The 11,386-nt window shown below is 37.3% G+C and overlaps 1 protein-coding gene across 5 annotated transcripts; it reads right to left on the bottom strand.

Moving 5' to 3' along the window:
• Window positions 1–887: 887 nt before the first annotated feature.
• On the bottom strand, window positions 888–11,309 carry LOC117985630 (uncharacterized). 5 transcript variants are annotated; one of them, XM_069500495.1, is made up of 12 exons: window positions 10,315–10,444; window positions 9,924–10,045; window positions 8,695–8,769; window positions 6,899–8,078; window positions 6,180–6,320; window positions 5,616–5,727; window positions 4,868–5,011; window positions 4,189–4,334; window positions 3,365–3,531; window positions 2,555–2,675; window positions 1,921–2,036; window positions 888–1,007 (listed from the first exon to the last, which is right to left on the bottom strand). In XM_069500495.1, exons 2-12 carry the CDS (start codon window positions 10,008–10,010, stop codon window positions 900–902), a joined length of 2,397 nt encoding a protein of 798 aa, XP_069356596.1. In that variant the 5' UTR covers window positions 10,011–10,045; window positions 10,315–10,444; the 3' UTR covers window positions 888–899. The 5 variants fall into 5 exon arrangements, with proteins under 5 accessions (XP_069356596.1, XP_069356597.1, XP_069356599.1 ...); XM_069500496.1 differs by having other exon boundaries at window positions 10,242–10,340; XM_069500498.1 differs by lacking the exon at window positions 10,315–10,444 and adding an exon at window positions 10,278–10,295.
• Between the last annotated feature and the right edge of the window lie 77 nt (window positions 11,310–11,386).

Here is an 11,386-nt window from a genome sequence, read left to right as displayed (position 1 = left end):
ATCTGTATAATTCAATTTGGAAAATTCCCCCCTTAAGGGTGGTAAAATAGGGGGGCAATGTTTTTATAGAAAAGTTTTAACAATTGTTATTTTTACTTGAAATTTGAAATGTAGGCTATTTCTAAGGGGTAGGTAACAGATAAGAAAGGATTTAACTAAATTCCCCCCAAAAGGGAGTAAAATGGGGGCGGAAGGGTTATATGAAAATGTCGATAAAATACGATTCTAATACGGAACCCTCAGTACGCGAGTCTGACTCGCACTTGGCCGGTTTTTTTGTGATGTTACCACAAAGGGAAATGAGCTATATGAATATTTGAAATTGTCTTGCTGAAATTTTGTTTATAACATTTTCTGATAATTCTTTTATCATATTATGCAAAAAGAATTGTTCATATTATATCCCTTGTCTGTTCATCCTCCTTTCATGGTTCTAGGCCTATAGGGTATTTTCTTGACATACACGACAGACAGATAAACGGACAGACAGACAACAAAGTAATCCTATAAAGGGTTCCTTTTTTCCTTTCGAGGTACGGAACCCTAAAAATCGCGATCAAAAGCTAACCAGTACCCTTATTATAAATGTGAAAGTGTGTTTGTTTGTTGGTTTGTCATTCAATCACATCGCAACGGTGCAACGGATTGACGTGATTTTTTGCATGTGTATAAATAAAGACATGCAAAAAATCACGTCAATCCGTTGCACCGTTGCGATGTGATTGAATGACAAACCAACAAACCAACAAACCAACAAACCAACAAACTACTTTTCCGGAAAATCAAAGAGTTCCCACGGGATTTTTAAAAGTCCTAATTCCACGCGAACGAAGTCGCGGGCATCAGGTAGTAATATATTTAAGTGAAAAGCTTAAAAAGTAATACTAACTGGCAACGCATCAGGTAACGGCAGCCGCTGGTTTTCGGCTTTGTATGCTGAAGAAGTCAGTCAGTTTACTCTGACACTGGATAGAATCCTTGCTCACCATTGGACACGGGAAATATTTCTGCAAAAAGTAATAGTACATTACTTGGCCTGATTTTTTTTTCTTAATAAGAATATTAGCCATGTTAAATGACTAATATTCCCCTTTCCTCTCCAACTAAGCGTCAAGCTTGTGCTAGGAGTATGTACGACAATAGTGCAACGGGCGGGGTTTGAACCGTCGACCTTTCGGTTTTCAGTCCACTCCTATAATCGTTGAGCGAAATAGAGCAATTGACCAGGCCGAGTAATATTGGAGGGACGAGGCGAAGCCGAGGACTTCCTAAGGCGCCATCTCCACGAGCGAGGGAATCGCAACGAGTCCGACCTACTATCGGCGGCGATAGTATCGCCCTGTAGAGATTGGTCTATAAGGCTCAATTTACACCACCCCGGAATGGAATGGAAGCTACTTTTTGCAACGAAATTGTACGTAGCATAATGAACTTTATGTCAATTACATATAACATACACACTAAATAGGACCCAAAAAAAGGTCGCAAGGGGAGTCTTGGGAGTCAGTTGGGTCGGTCACAGGTCTTTCTTTTCTCGTCATTTTCTTCTTCTGACTCACAAATGCGCGATATAAAAATAAGATCCAAGTCAACCATTCTTGTCAAGTAATAGATCTTGGCTGAACGTCCCTGAAGGCGCAGTCGCGCGAATTCGCGAGAATACTCGAGCATTCCAGCGAATTCGCGCACCTTTTCGCGTCATGAGGCGAAATTGACGCTTCCATTCCATTCCACGGCGGTGTAAATTGAGCCTTAGAGTTGTTTCGAATTTGATGGCACGGCGAGACTATGGCCACGATTCTCTAGTCCATGGAGATGGCGCCTAAGTAGAGGTATGTATAATTTTTCTAGAAAAAGAAGGGGGAGAGGGGCAGTTTTGAGTTTCGCTCGAATGAGGGACTAGCCAAGTAGGTTACTAACCTGAACAGTTTTGATGCCACCCGAAATATCTACAGTGGGTACAATCTGCTTTGGTTTGAGGAACTTCACGAATCGGATCAACTCTGAGAAGCTCGAGTGTTCACTGTATGGAATGCCTGTGGAAAGTTACTTTTTTTAATAGGGTCACTTTAACTTAAAAGTAAAAAAAAATTACAAAAAAACATTTTAGTTACAAATATTTTATTGATTTAATAATAATATGAGAAGAGTGAAAGAGTTCTCCATAATATTCTCAAAGGTGTGTGAAGTCTGCCAATCCGCACTTGGCCAGCGAGCTGGACTGTGGCCAAACCCTTCTCATTCCGAGAGGAGACCCATGCACAGTAGTGAGCCGGCGATGGGTTGATAATGATGATGATTATCTAAATATATAAAATGAAAAGGTGACTGACTGACTGACTGACTGACTGACTGATCTATCAACGCACAGCTCAAACTACTGGACCGATCGGGCTGAAATTTGGCATGCAGATAGGTATTATGACGTAGGCATCCGCTAAGAAAGGATTTTTGAAAATTCAACCGCTAAGGGGGTGAAATAGGAGTTTGAAATTTGTGTAGTCCACGCGGACGAAGTCGCGAGCATAAGCTAGTGTAAATATAAAGAAAATACCGTGTATAGTTACGGAGTCCTTTTCAACCGAAGAGTTCTTCCCATTCTCCCATCCGCTCGGCTTGAATGCGACTACTTCCTTAAAAGTTCCCTGCATACTGTCCAAGTAGCTGCGTAATTTCTGAAAAAAAAAACAATTACGCTATTATAAAAGTCTACATGGTATTTAGTGATATGGATCCTAAGGTATAGTACGTGACAGGTTGAGATGATCTTTTTTGACATGAATTTTTTGATATGAAGCACGTTATTTAGTATCGACTATGTTATCGATGGTTACGGATAGATTGATTATTAATTTCGGTCATTAGCAGCTTTTTCAGGAACGAGGCATCTTTATTTGATTGTACAAATAATACATTTTGTACATGAATATGTACAAAATAATACTGATCAACAGACTGACCAAAACTGATCGAAAGAATAAAGGCAATTCAAACATTTTCTGATTATTTTGAAATAATTAAATACGAACCATGATAAGGATGAAATAGAAAACCAGGCAGGCGTCCTAGCTGTCATTAGACCAATGAAGGGCTCTCAGAAGTGGTAGACTAAGACCATCGAAAGACGTGTGGCAGTTTTTGATATCGATAACGAAGACTCTCTTGGGTCACTGAGGGTGTGGTAGGGGTTACCTCATGAGTCAAGTCCCTCATGGGAACAACATGCAATTGGCAGGCCTGAGGCGACGAGCGGCTGAAGCTGCGGCCTTCCACCACCTGCAGCACGGGTCCTTCTTCGAGAAACAAATCCTCTTCGCAAAGTAGCTCAAGTCAGACGTCACACGAGGTGAGGTATAGGAGTTACCTCATGAGTCAAGTCCCTCATGGGAACAACATGCAACTGGCAGGCCTGAGGCGACGTGCGGCTGAAGCTGCGGCCTTCTACCGCCTGCAGCACGCGATCCTTCTCCGGACACGCCCATACTGAACAGCCCACGCGCCGCGCCATGCCGAGGAAGAACTTCTCCTTGCCTGACAGACGGAGAACCAGATAAAACAAAACTCTCAGCAGCAGTTTGGCCTAGGCCAACATTCGATCATTATTACTCGATTTTGGGAGGGTATAGTGTTTAGCAGTTCATCAGTTCCTTCATAAATTATTTAAATAATAAATATTGATTACTTTTTGATGAGGAATCGTTGTCTGCAACTTAATGGTGCAAATGTCATATTCTCGTTTTTAATCTGAACTGCTAGGAAATGGAACCTATCCCAGCATCAGTTTTCCCCTCCACTTTTACGGTATATAAAAAACCCCCTATGCCGGTGAAAAGGCATCTTCTAGGTAAGCGCGTTACATCATACTTGCCAGGAGGTCTGATAGTAGCCAAGCGCTAGTCTATAAATTAGATTTCAAAAAAAATCTGTATGACACCTTGACAAATTTAACATGGCGGATATGACAAACATATTTATAACACACAACAAGGAAAATGAGTTTAGAAAAATTCTAGCAAATCGAAGTTATGTAACATGTAAGTATAATATTCTGAAAATATATCATTTGTATAATATCATTTATCAATAATATGTAAGTTCCCCCCTGGTAGTTTTATTAAGAATACTCGGGTTTTAGTTTTTCAACTTTATCTTGGATGATATTACAAAAAAAAGTAATACATAACATACCTATAGTATACGTGCCACAAACGATGAGAACGGAAGAGAAGTTTTTGCCGACCTTCTCTAGCTCCATCTTCTTTTGCCGTAAAATATATAGCGCCATTTCCAAACTATGGTCTTGCGTTGGGAAGTCATAACGAGGGTTGCAGTACCTGAAAATGTATTTTTTTTAATGTTTGTGTTATTTTGAGGCTAGATTCCATGCATCACAATAATAACAGTGATGGAAGTATCTTTTACTTCTAGGTAAACGCGTCTCATCTTAGGCCGCATCATCACTTTCCATCAGGTGTGGTTGTGGTCAAGCGATTGCCTATAGTGAATTAAAAAAAAACATTTCTCTCAAAAGTCGCGGACAAATCCCTGCACCTATTTGAAAAATTCTTTAACCATTTAAAAGGTACATTATTTCAGATAGGCAGACATATTATGTTGTTCAACTCAGGCAGTTCGAGCTAGTCTAAATATATAAAAGGAAAAGGTGACTGACTGACTGAACTGAAACAGGCTGAAATTTGGCATGCAGATAACTATTATGACTACAGGCATCCACTAAGAAAGAATTTTTGAAAATTCAACCCCTAAGGGGGTGAAATTGGGGTTAGAAATTTGTGTGATCCACGCGGACGAAGTCGCGAGCATAAGCTAGTATTAGATTAATAAATTTTATGAAACCAAAACTCACGTAGTGTCCAGGTATATGGTGTGCATATCTTTGTTCCAAAACACGGGAAAAGACTCCATGATGGGCGCAGCGCGAAAATCGCCAGTGTGCAGCAAGCTTTTACCGTTGGGCAGTGTAAATATCAGCATGACGGCACCCGGACAGCTGGAATATGTACCAACTTTTTAGAAGTACTCGTTTAGGCGCTTTGGGCGATTTTGGGATAGGTAAAAACCTTAAGTTCGTGTCACCAACATGCTAATTTTTAATTAATAATAAAATTCTGAGCGGAAAATCCTAAGAATACTTAAATCTTTTAAGCATTCTTAATATCTAGAGATTATATTATACTAGTTGCCCGCTACTACCGCGTCCTGGGGGAATAATCTTTTCCTGTGGATTTTCCAAAAAAAAAAATTCATACAACCCTTGTCCTGGCAATTATAAACACAACAAAAAAATAATTAACCAACTTGGTGCAGTCGTTCGATAGAATTCAAAAGGAAAAACTGACTGACAATGTGTACATTCATACTTCATCAACTCTTATCACAAAAAACATGTTTAACTGATGGCTAAATTGATGTTTTGACAGTGTTAACATGCGAAATATGTCAGGTTCATTTTTTGTGGTAGAACCGTAGGATCTCTATAAGTTAGTCTAAGAAAGGGTGTTCACTCATTTCATAAATTCCAACCCAGCAAAGTAAGAATGGGTCAACTAGTTCATTTATTTAATTATAAGTACGTAAAATATCTTTATTCTTACTGATTAGCGTCAACTACTGCAATTTCCACTCCCTCAACTCTTATTGTTTCGTCAATGTTTATCACTTGTATGCATTTTGGGTTCACTCCTAAACGTGATATGCATAAGTCCGCTAAAAAAAATATAAAATCATTTAAAAATAAAAATAAAAGTTAAACGAATCTAAAACTTTTACCTAGCCCTTTTTTTGCATAGTTTTTTTTTGCATAGCGTCCACTAGGCAGGCCGGGTCGGGCAGCATTGCAATGTAAAAATTCTACATTTTATATGAAACTGCATCGACTAGAAGCCCAGCGGAACGGATAAATACATAGGGGGTTTTTTTTTAGGTGCAGTATGGCATTAAATTATGATCTTGATAATATGGTCGAAAAGATTTTCATTTTTTTATATGTGCATACAAAATTCTCGCCGCATCGCGCCGTTTCCGCCCGACTCTCTAGTGGACGCCTTCCTTTAGAAAAGTTGGAGGTGCGTGCCCGGGGATCGAACCCCCGAGCTCCCGAATAGGAGGTGGACGTCTTAACCACTAGGCTATCATGGCTCTCGAAGTATAATACTTACCAGTAATTTTAGAACAAAACAGCAGTTTATTGAAACTTTTCTTTAATCCTGAATAATGATCTGAATGGAAATGCGTAAGGAAATAATGTTTGACGTTTGGAATTTCCCCATACGAAAACGCGTCTACCGCAAAATGGGTGCCTGTTAAAAACAAATTATATTATTACAAGAATTGAGGGACTACCTAATAATTTTATTTATCAAAACAATGAAGGAAAACCTTTTAATGCAGTGGTATAGTCAATGTGGTCTAAGCTCTGACTTCAATTTCAGGCAGGGTCAACAATATACGCATTAATAATTCCTAAATAGTCCCATATCTGCAGGGTGATTCGCTAACTCAGTGCCTAGCACTGAATGATAGCCACCAAGCTCATTTGACATTGGTTGGTTCTATATCGCTGCTTCATTGAGTGATAATAAATTAAATTTTCGTAGAAAACCTTCAATGGAATAAAATTAATTGTCAAATGATCTCGGTGACTATCTTTCAATGTCACACTGAGTTAGCGAATCAGTATTCTATCAGCTTACTGATTCGCCATGGCTAACGCATAATCCTACCGGCAAAGCCATGCCGCCAAGCGAATTATAGGTTTCCAGTAGTAGTCGTTCGCTTAGCCCGTTTTCATTAACTGAATTGTGTGTATCACTTACTACAGTGAGATCACAGTCAAGGGCTAAGTCATTGAATAATCATAAAAATAAATCCTTTTTACCTGCAACGATTTTATGATAAGGTATATTACTGCGTGGAGCTATCGAACTTCTATTCGATTTAGACTTTATTGGTAGATTAAATTGTAAAGATTCAACAGGTCTTCTAGGTGAAAATGATCCAGCACTGTCTTTTTTAGATCTCGGTGAGATTTTCCGCGGCACATCTGACAATGAGGCCTTGAGGGCAGCTTTGGGCGACACCGTCCGCTGCGGTTGACGTGTGGTTTTCGCCGATTCATTCCGACTTGACTTATATAGTATACGTCCATCGTATTTAGCATCGACGACACCTAAACTCTTGTTCATCTCCTGTACGTCATTACGTCCTATTCGCTGAACTTTACAAACATTCCAATCATTACCACTTAGCAATTCGACTGCACTTTCATCCAACTGTTTGGTTTTCAAATCATTTCTAGTTGCACTTCTAAAATACGTGTCAATAGATTTTTGCTTTAGATGACAACTTGTAACACTAATTATTTCAGACCGTACTACAAATTTTCGATTGTCGTTTTCGCTTTTACTTTTATCATGAATTTTTCGTTTAACTAATTTATAATTTGGTGGCTGAACAATGACATGTGAAAGCTTCTCAATGGCATTTGTTTTTAAAATAAGAATTTTCTCTGTACTCTGTTCCCCTGTTGTCAATTTCTGCTTTTTTATTTCTAAGTTGACAGTAGTGTCTGATCTTCTTTTTTGTGGACTCTTTGGTCCATTTGAAATTTCGTTCATCAAAGTGTTTTCATCGGTAACCTCTGATACATAAGAACCTTCAACTATTTCACAGTCTACATTCAGCTTAGCCTCTTTGTGTTCTACAGATACTTTCATAATATTACTTTTATATGAACTTATATCTATTTTATCACAATCGTTGACAGAAAATGAGAGAGAGATTACTGGCCGTTCTTCATAATTATTAATAAGTGTTCCTTCGCTGGATTCACTTGGTGTGGCGTTTAATTCTGTATTAGATAGCACTGTGTGTTTGTCACAATCTTTTAAATCTACAGCTTCAAAACTAAAGGGAATGGACTCTGTTTCATTATTTTGACTAATGTATGCTATGTCCAAAGACTTAATAGAGTTGCTTTCAGATGCTTTATCTTGAGATACAATTTTGGGTTGTGTTGAAATTACATTTCCTAAATTTTCTTTATCTTGAAAATCAACCTAAAATACATTAAAAACTTTTTGTGCTTATTTTTATGCAGATTTTTTGTCAAAAAGCAGAAATCATAGCTAAATGTCGCCTTTAGGACAGAATACTAACTATTGCCTGCTATTGCTACGTACAAGAAACGCCACATAAAAAGTAGCCAATGTCCTTTGGGATATAAGCTATCTCTGTGCCTTTCGTCAAAATCGGTTAAACGGATGGGCCGTGAAAAGCTAACAGACAGACAGACACACTATCGGATTTATAATATTACTAGCCGATGCTCGTGACCTCGTCCGCGTGAATTTAGGTTTTCTAAATTCCGTGGGGATGATTTTACGGGATAAAAAAAGCCCATGTCCAGACAGACACTTTCGCATTTTATTATATTAGTATAGAAGTATGGATCATTATTATAGTATAGTACAGACTATGGATTATGTAAAAATAAATAGAACTATAAAGAAATCTTGAATTGCAATAGGTACAAGTTCATCATTCACTAAAATGTGGCATTCTTCTAAATCAAGATGTGTTTGAATACATCTTGATTAAGTTGCACCTGCATTGTCAACTGGATGTGGAGCATAGTGCAAAAGCTATTATATTTTTATGATGCATTATACATACCTCATTTAAATTCTTCACACTGTTGTTATTATTGCTTCTTTTTAAGGACAAGGAACGGCGACTAACGATGGAATTCTAAAGCACAAAACAATAGTTATATTATTTTAGTAGCAACTAGCAGATCTGCTTTAGCTCAGATGGGTGGAATTTATGAAAATCTTTTTTTAATGGTGGTAGAAGATATAAAGAACAATATTTCAAGTTTCTAGATTCAGATGTTTCATCTGAATATTGATAGGTAACTAATTAGTCAGTTTTTCTCTATATATTATTACACTAGCTTATGCTCGCGACTACACAAATTTCAAACCCCTAATTCACCCCTGTAGAGGAAGAATCTTCAAAAATCCTTTCTTAGCCGATGCCTATGTCATAATAGCTATCTGCATGCCAAATTTCAGCTTGATCCATCCAGTTGTTTGAGCTGTGCGTTGATAGATCAGTCAGTCAGTCACTTTTTCCTTTTATATATTTAGATAGAACATAATGATCAACATTTGAGCCATTGCCATATTTTCTAAAACTACTTAGACTACTAATGAACTACTACTGAATAAAACACATCCATCCAACTTCAAAGCATGTTAAAGTAACCATATACACATGTGTTTATCTACAGGTAAAATCTGTCGTACAAATAGAGCTTGAATAGGTATTCTAGAAACCTGAAACATACACTCGACAATTATTAAGGCCTGGCTAATGAAAGAAGACTGAAAAAGCGCAGTAAATTTAAAAAATATCAGATGGCAGCCCCAAAATTAGTATGACAAACCTGGAATAACCTAATTTGATACTATAGAATTAGTTGTTTTTATTTCTGTTCTATCAAGGTTATTCCAGGTCTGTTAAACTAATTTCAGAGCTGCCATACTAGTATTTTTTTAATTTGCCGCGCTTTTCCAGTCTCTTCTATGGATAGCTAGACTCTACCTACCTAAATATTACTTTTACAGCATAAATCCTGCACAGCAGCACTATAGCCAGTATGGCAAAAATATTATGATTTTTATGACTTCTGAATATTACGGTATTTTTTTTGTCTAGCAGCTTGCTTCAGGAAGACGTCACGTTTATATGGGCTTAGTCATAATATATGTGGTCCTGAACTTTTGACATTATACCAATTTGTTGGACTAGGGGTCTACTAAGACTAGACTAGACAGACGATATCATCCAAAGGACGTAAAGTTGCTATTTTGAACATAATACAATAAGTGTTTTCATACCTGAGTTAGTAACAAATTACTATGAAATTTTCTGATCGTCCTCGGTCTTAAAATTGATGGCACAAAATCATTTAAATCACTATTCATCTCAACTATTCATCTTTTCATAAACGAAATAATCGCTAAGAGAAGAGCCATAAGTAATTACAAGTAAAGAACAGATGAAAACGAAATTGATTGAAAATAGCCATCGATATACATCGATGAAAATAGCCAATTTATATGTACTTAAGTAGGTGCATATAAATTGGCTATTAAATTTTTTTATTTATATTTTGTAATTCAGAAAATAAACAGGTACAGTTAACTACCCATTACTTTGATTAAATTTTAATAATAAAATATGAATATTACAAATCAATACAATTATTAACAAAAATAAATCAAAGACCAAAAAAACTTGAAAACAACACGAAAACCACCGAAAACGAAAACATTTGTTGACATTTGTATCAAAGAGAATAATTAATCACTACGATTTGTATCACAAAATATCTTGGATGAAAAAATATGGTCGTGGTTCGTGGTGAAGTGAGGAGGTGAGAGCATAATGTACCTACTCTGTGGGTGAGAGAAAACCCGAAAACCACAGACCACACGAAAAAACACCGAAAACTTGAAAATCCTTGTGAAAATCACAGACACAGAGTACCTACTTTTTACATAGGTACTGGAAATCACAGATCATCACTAATATACTCACAGACCAATAACAGAGGATCACTATAATAAATCACACTGGTTGCCAGTATTTAGTGATTGTATAATATAACTATACTCTTGTTGTTGGCATCGAAATTGTATCACAAATTTCGACGAGGAAGCCAACAGGAGAATACAGCTAGGTTGGGCATAATTGGCACATGAGTAGATGTAATCTGTGTACTTGTGTGTTATGGCATACTCTAAGGTTACTGGGGTTACTGGTCTGTGAAATAGACTACGAACCATGGACCTAGAACTCAAAATAAGGACTGTTAGAAGTAGCCCTATTGTGACACTTACTGTTAGAGCGAGATAGCTAAATGCATTTAAGCTCTTGTTAGAACGTGACAAAATGATTATGTTTTGTCCTTATCACCGTGGCCACTTTTTTTTGTTTGTCAAAATATATTTGTACGTGAGTATTTGACAAAAAACGTGAAGTGTAGCCTTAAGGAATGACATTTCACAAGTAAGAAAATCTGCTTGGGTAAGAGGGACTGAGGGGGCCACGCTAGTTGCAAATATCGACATATCTGTGACCTAGAATATCTAGGTCCATGCTACGAACCTCAGACTAACTATCATGTAGACCCGACACATGCGTATACCCGAAAGGGACAAAACAACAAAAGAAATAATACTTACGTATGAAAGGTTATGTTTCATAATTTGCGCTCGCTACAACTTTTATACAGCAATGCACCATAAATGGCTTCTACACACCTTCAATACTAAATTTAAAACAGAAAACTAATTAA

The sequence above is a fragment of the Maniola hyperantus genome, chromosome 9 (assembly GCF_902806685.2).
Source record: "Maniola hyperantus chromosome 9, iAphHyp1.2, whole genome shotgun sequence".
Lineage (NCBI taxonomy): Eukaryota > Metazoa > Arthropoda > Insecta > Lepidoptera > Nymphalidae > Maniola > Maniola hyperantus.
The sequence above is the reverse complement of the archived record's forward strand: the minus strand, read 5'-3'. Positions and strand labels throughout refer to the sequence as shown.

What these genes read in the sequence shown, in the direction of transcription:
- LOC117985630 (XM_069500495.1), bottom strand. Translation starts at nt 10,010, where the DNA reads ATGAATAGTGATTTAAATGATTTTGTGCCATCAATTTTAAGACCGAGG. An exon ending in GTGTGAAGAATTTAAATGAG is followed by an intron (nt 8,079 to 8,694) that starts GTATGTATAATG and finishes AATGTATTTTAG; the next exon opens with GTTGATTTTCAAGATAAAGA. An exon ending in ACCATATACCTGGACACTAC is followed by an intron (nt 4,335 to 4,867) that starts GTGAGTTTTGGT and finishes ATACATTTTCAG; the next exon opens with GTACTGCAACCCTCGTTATG.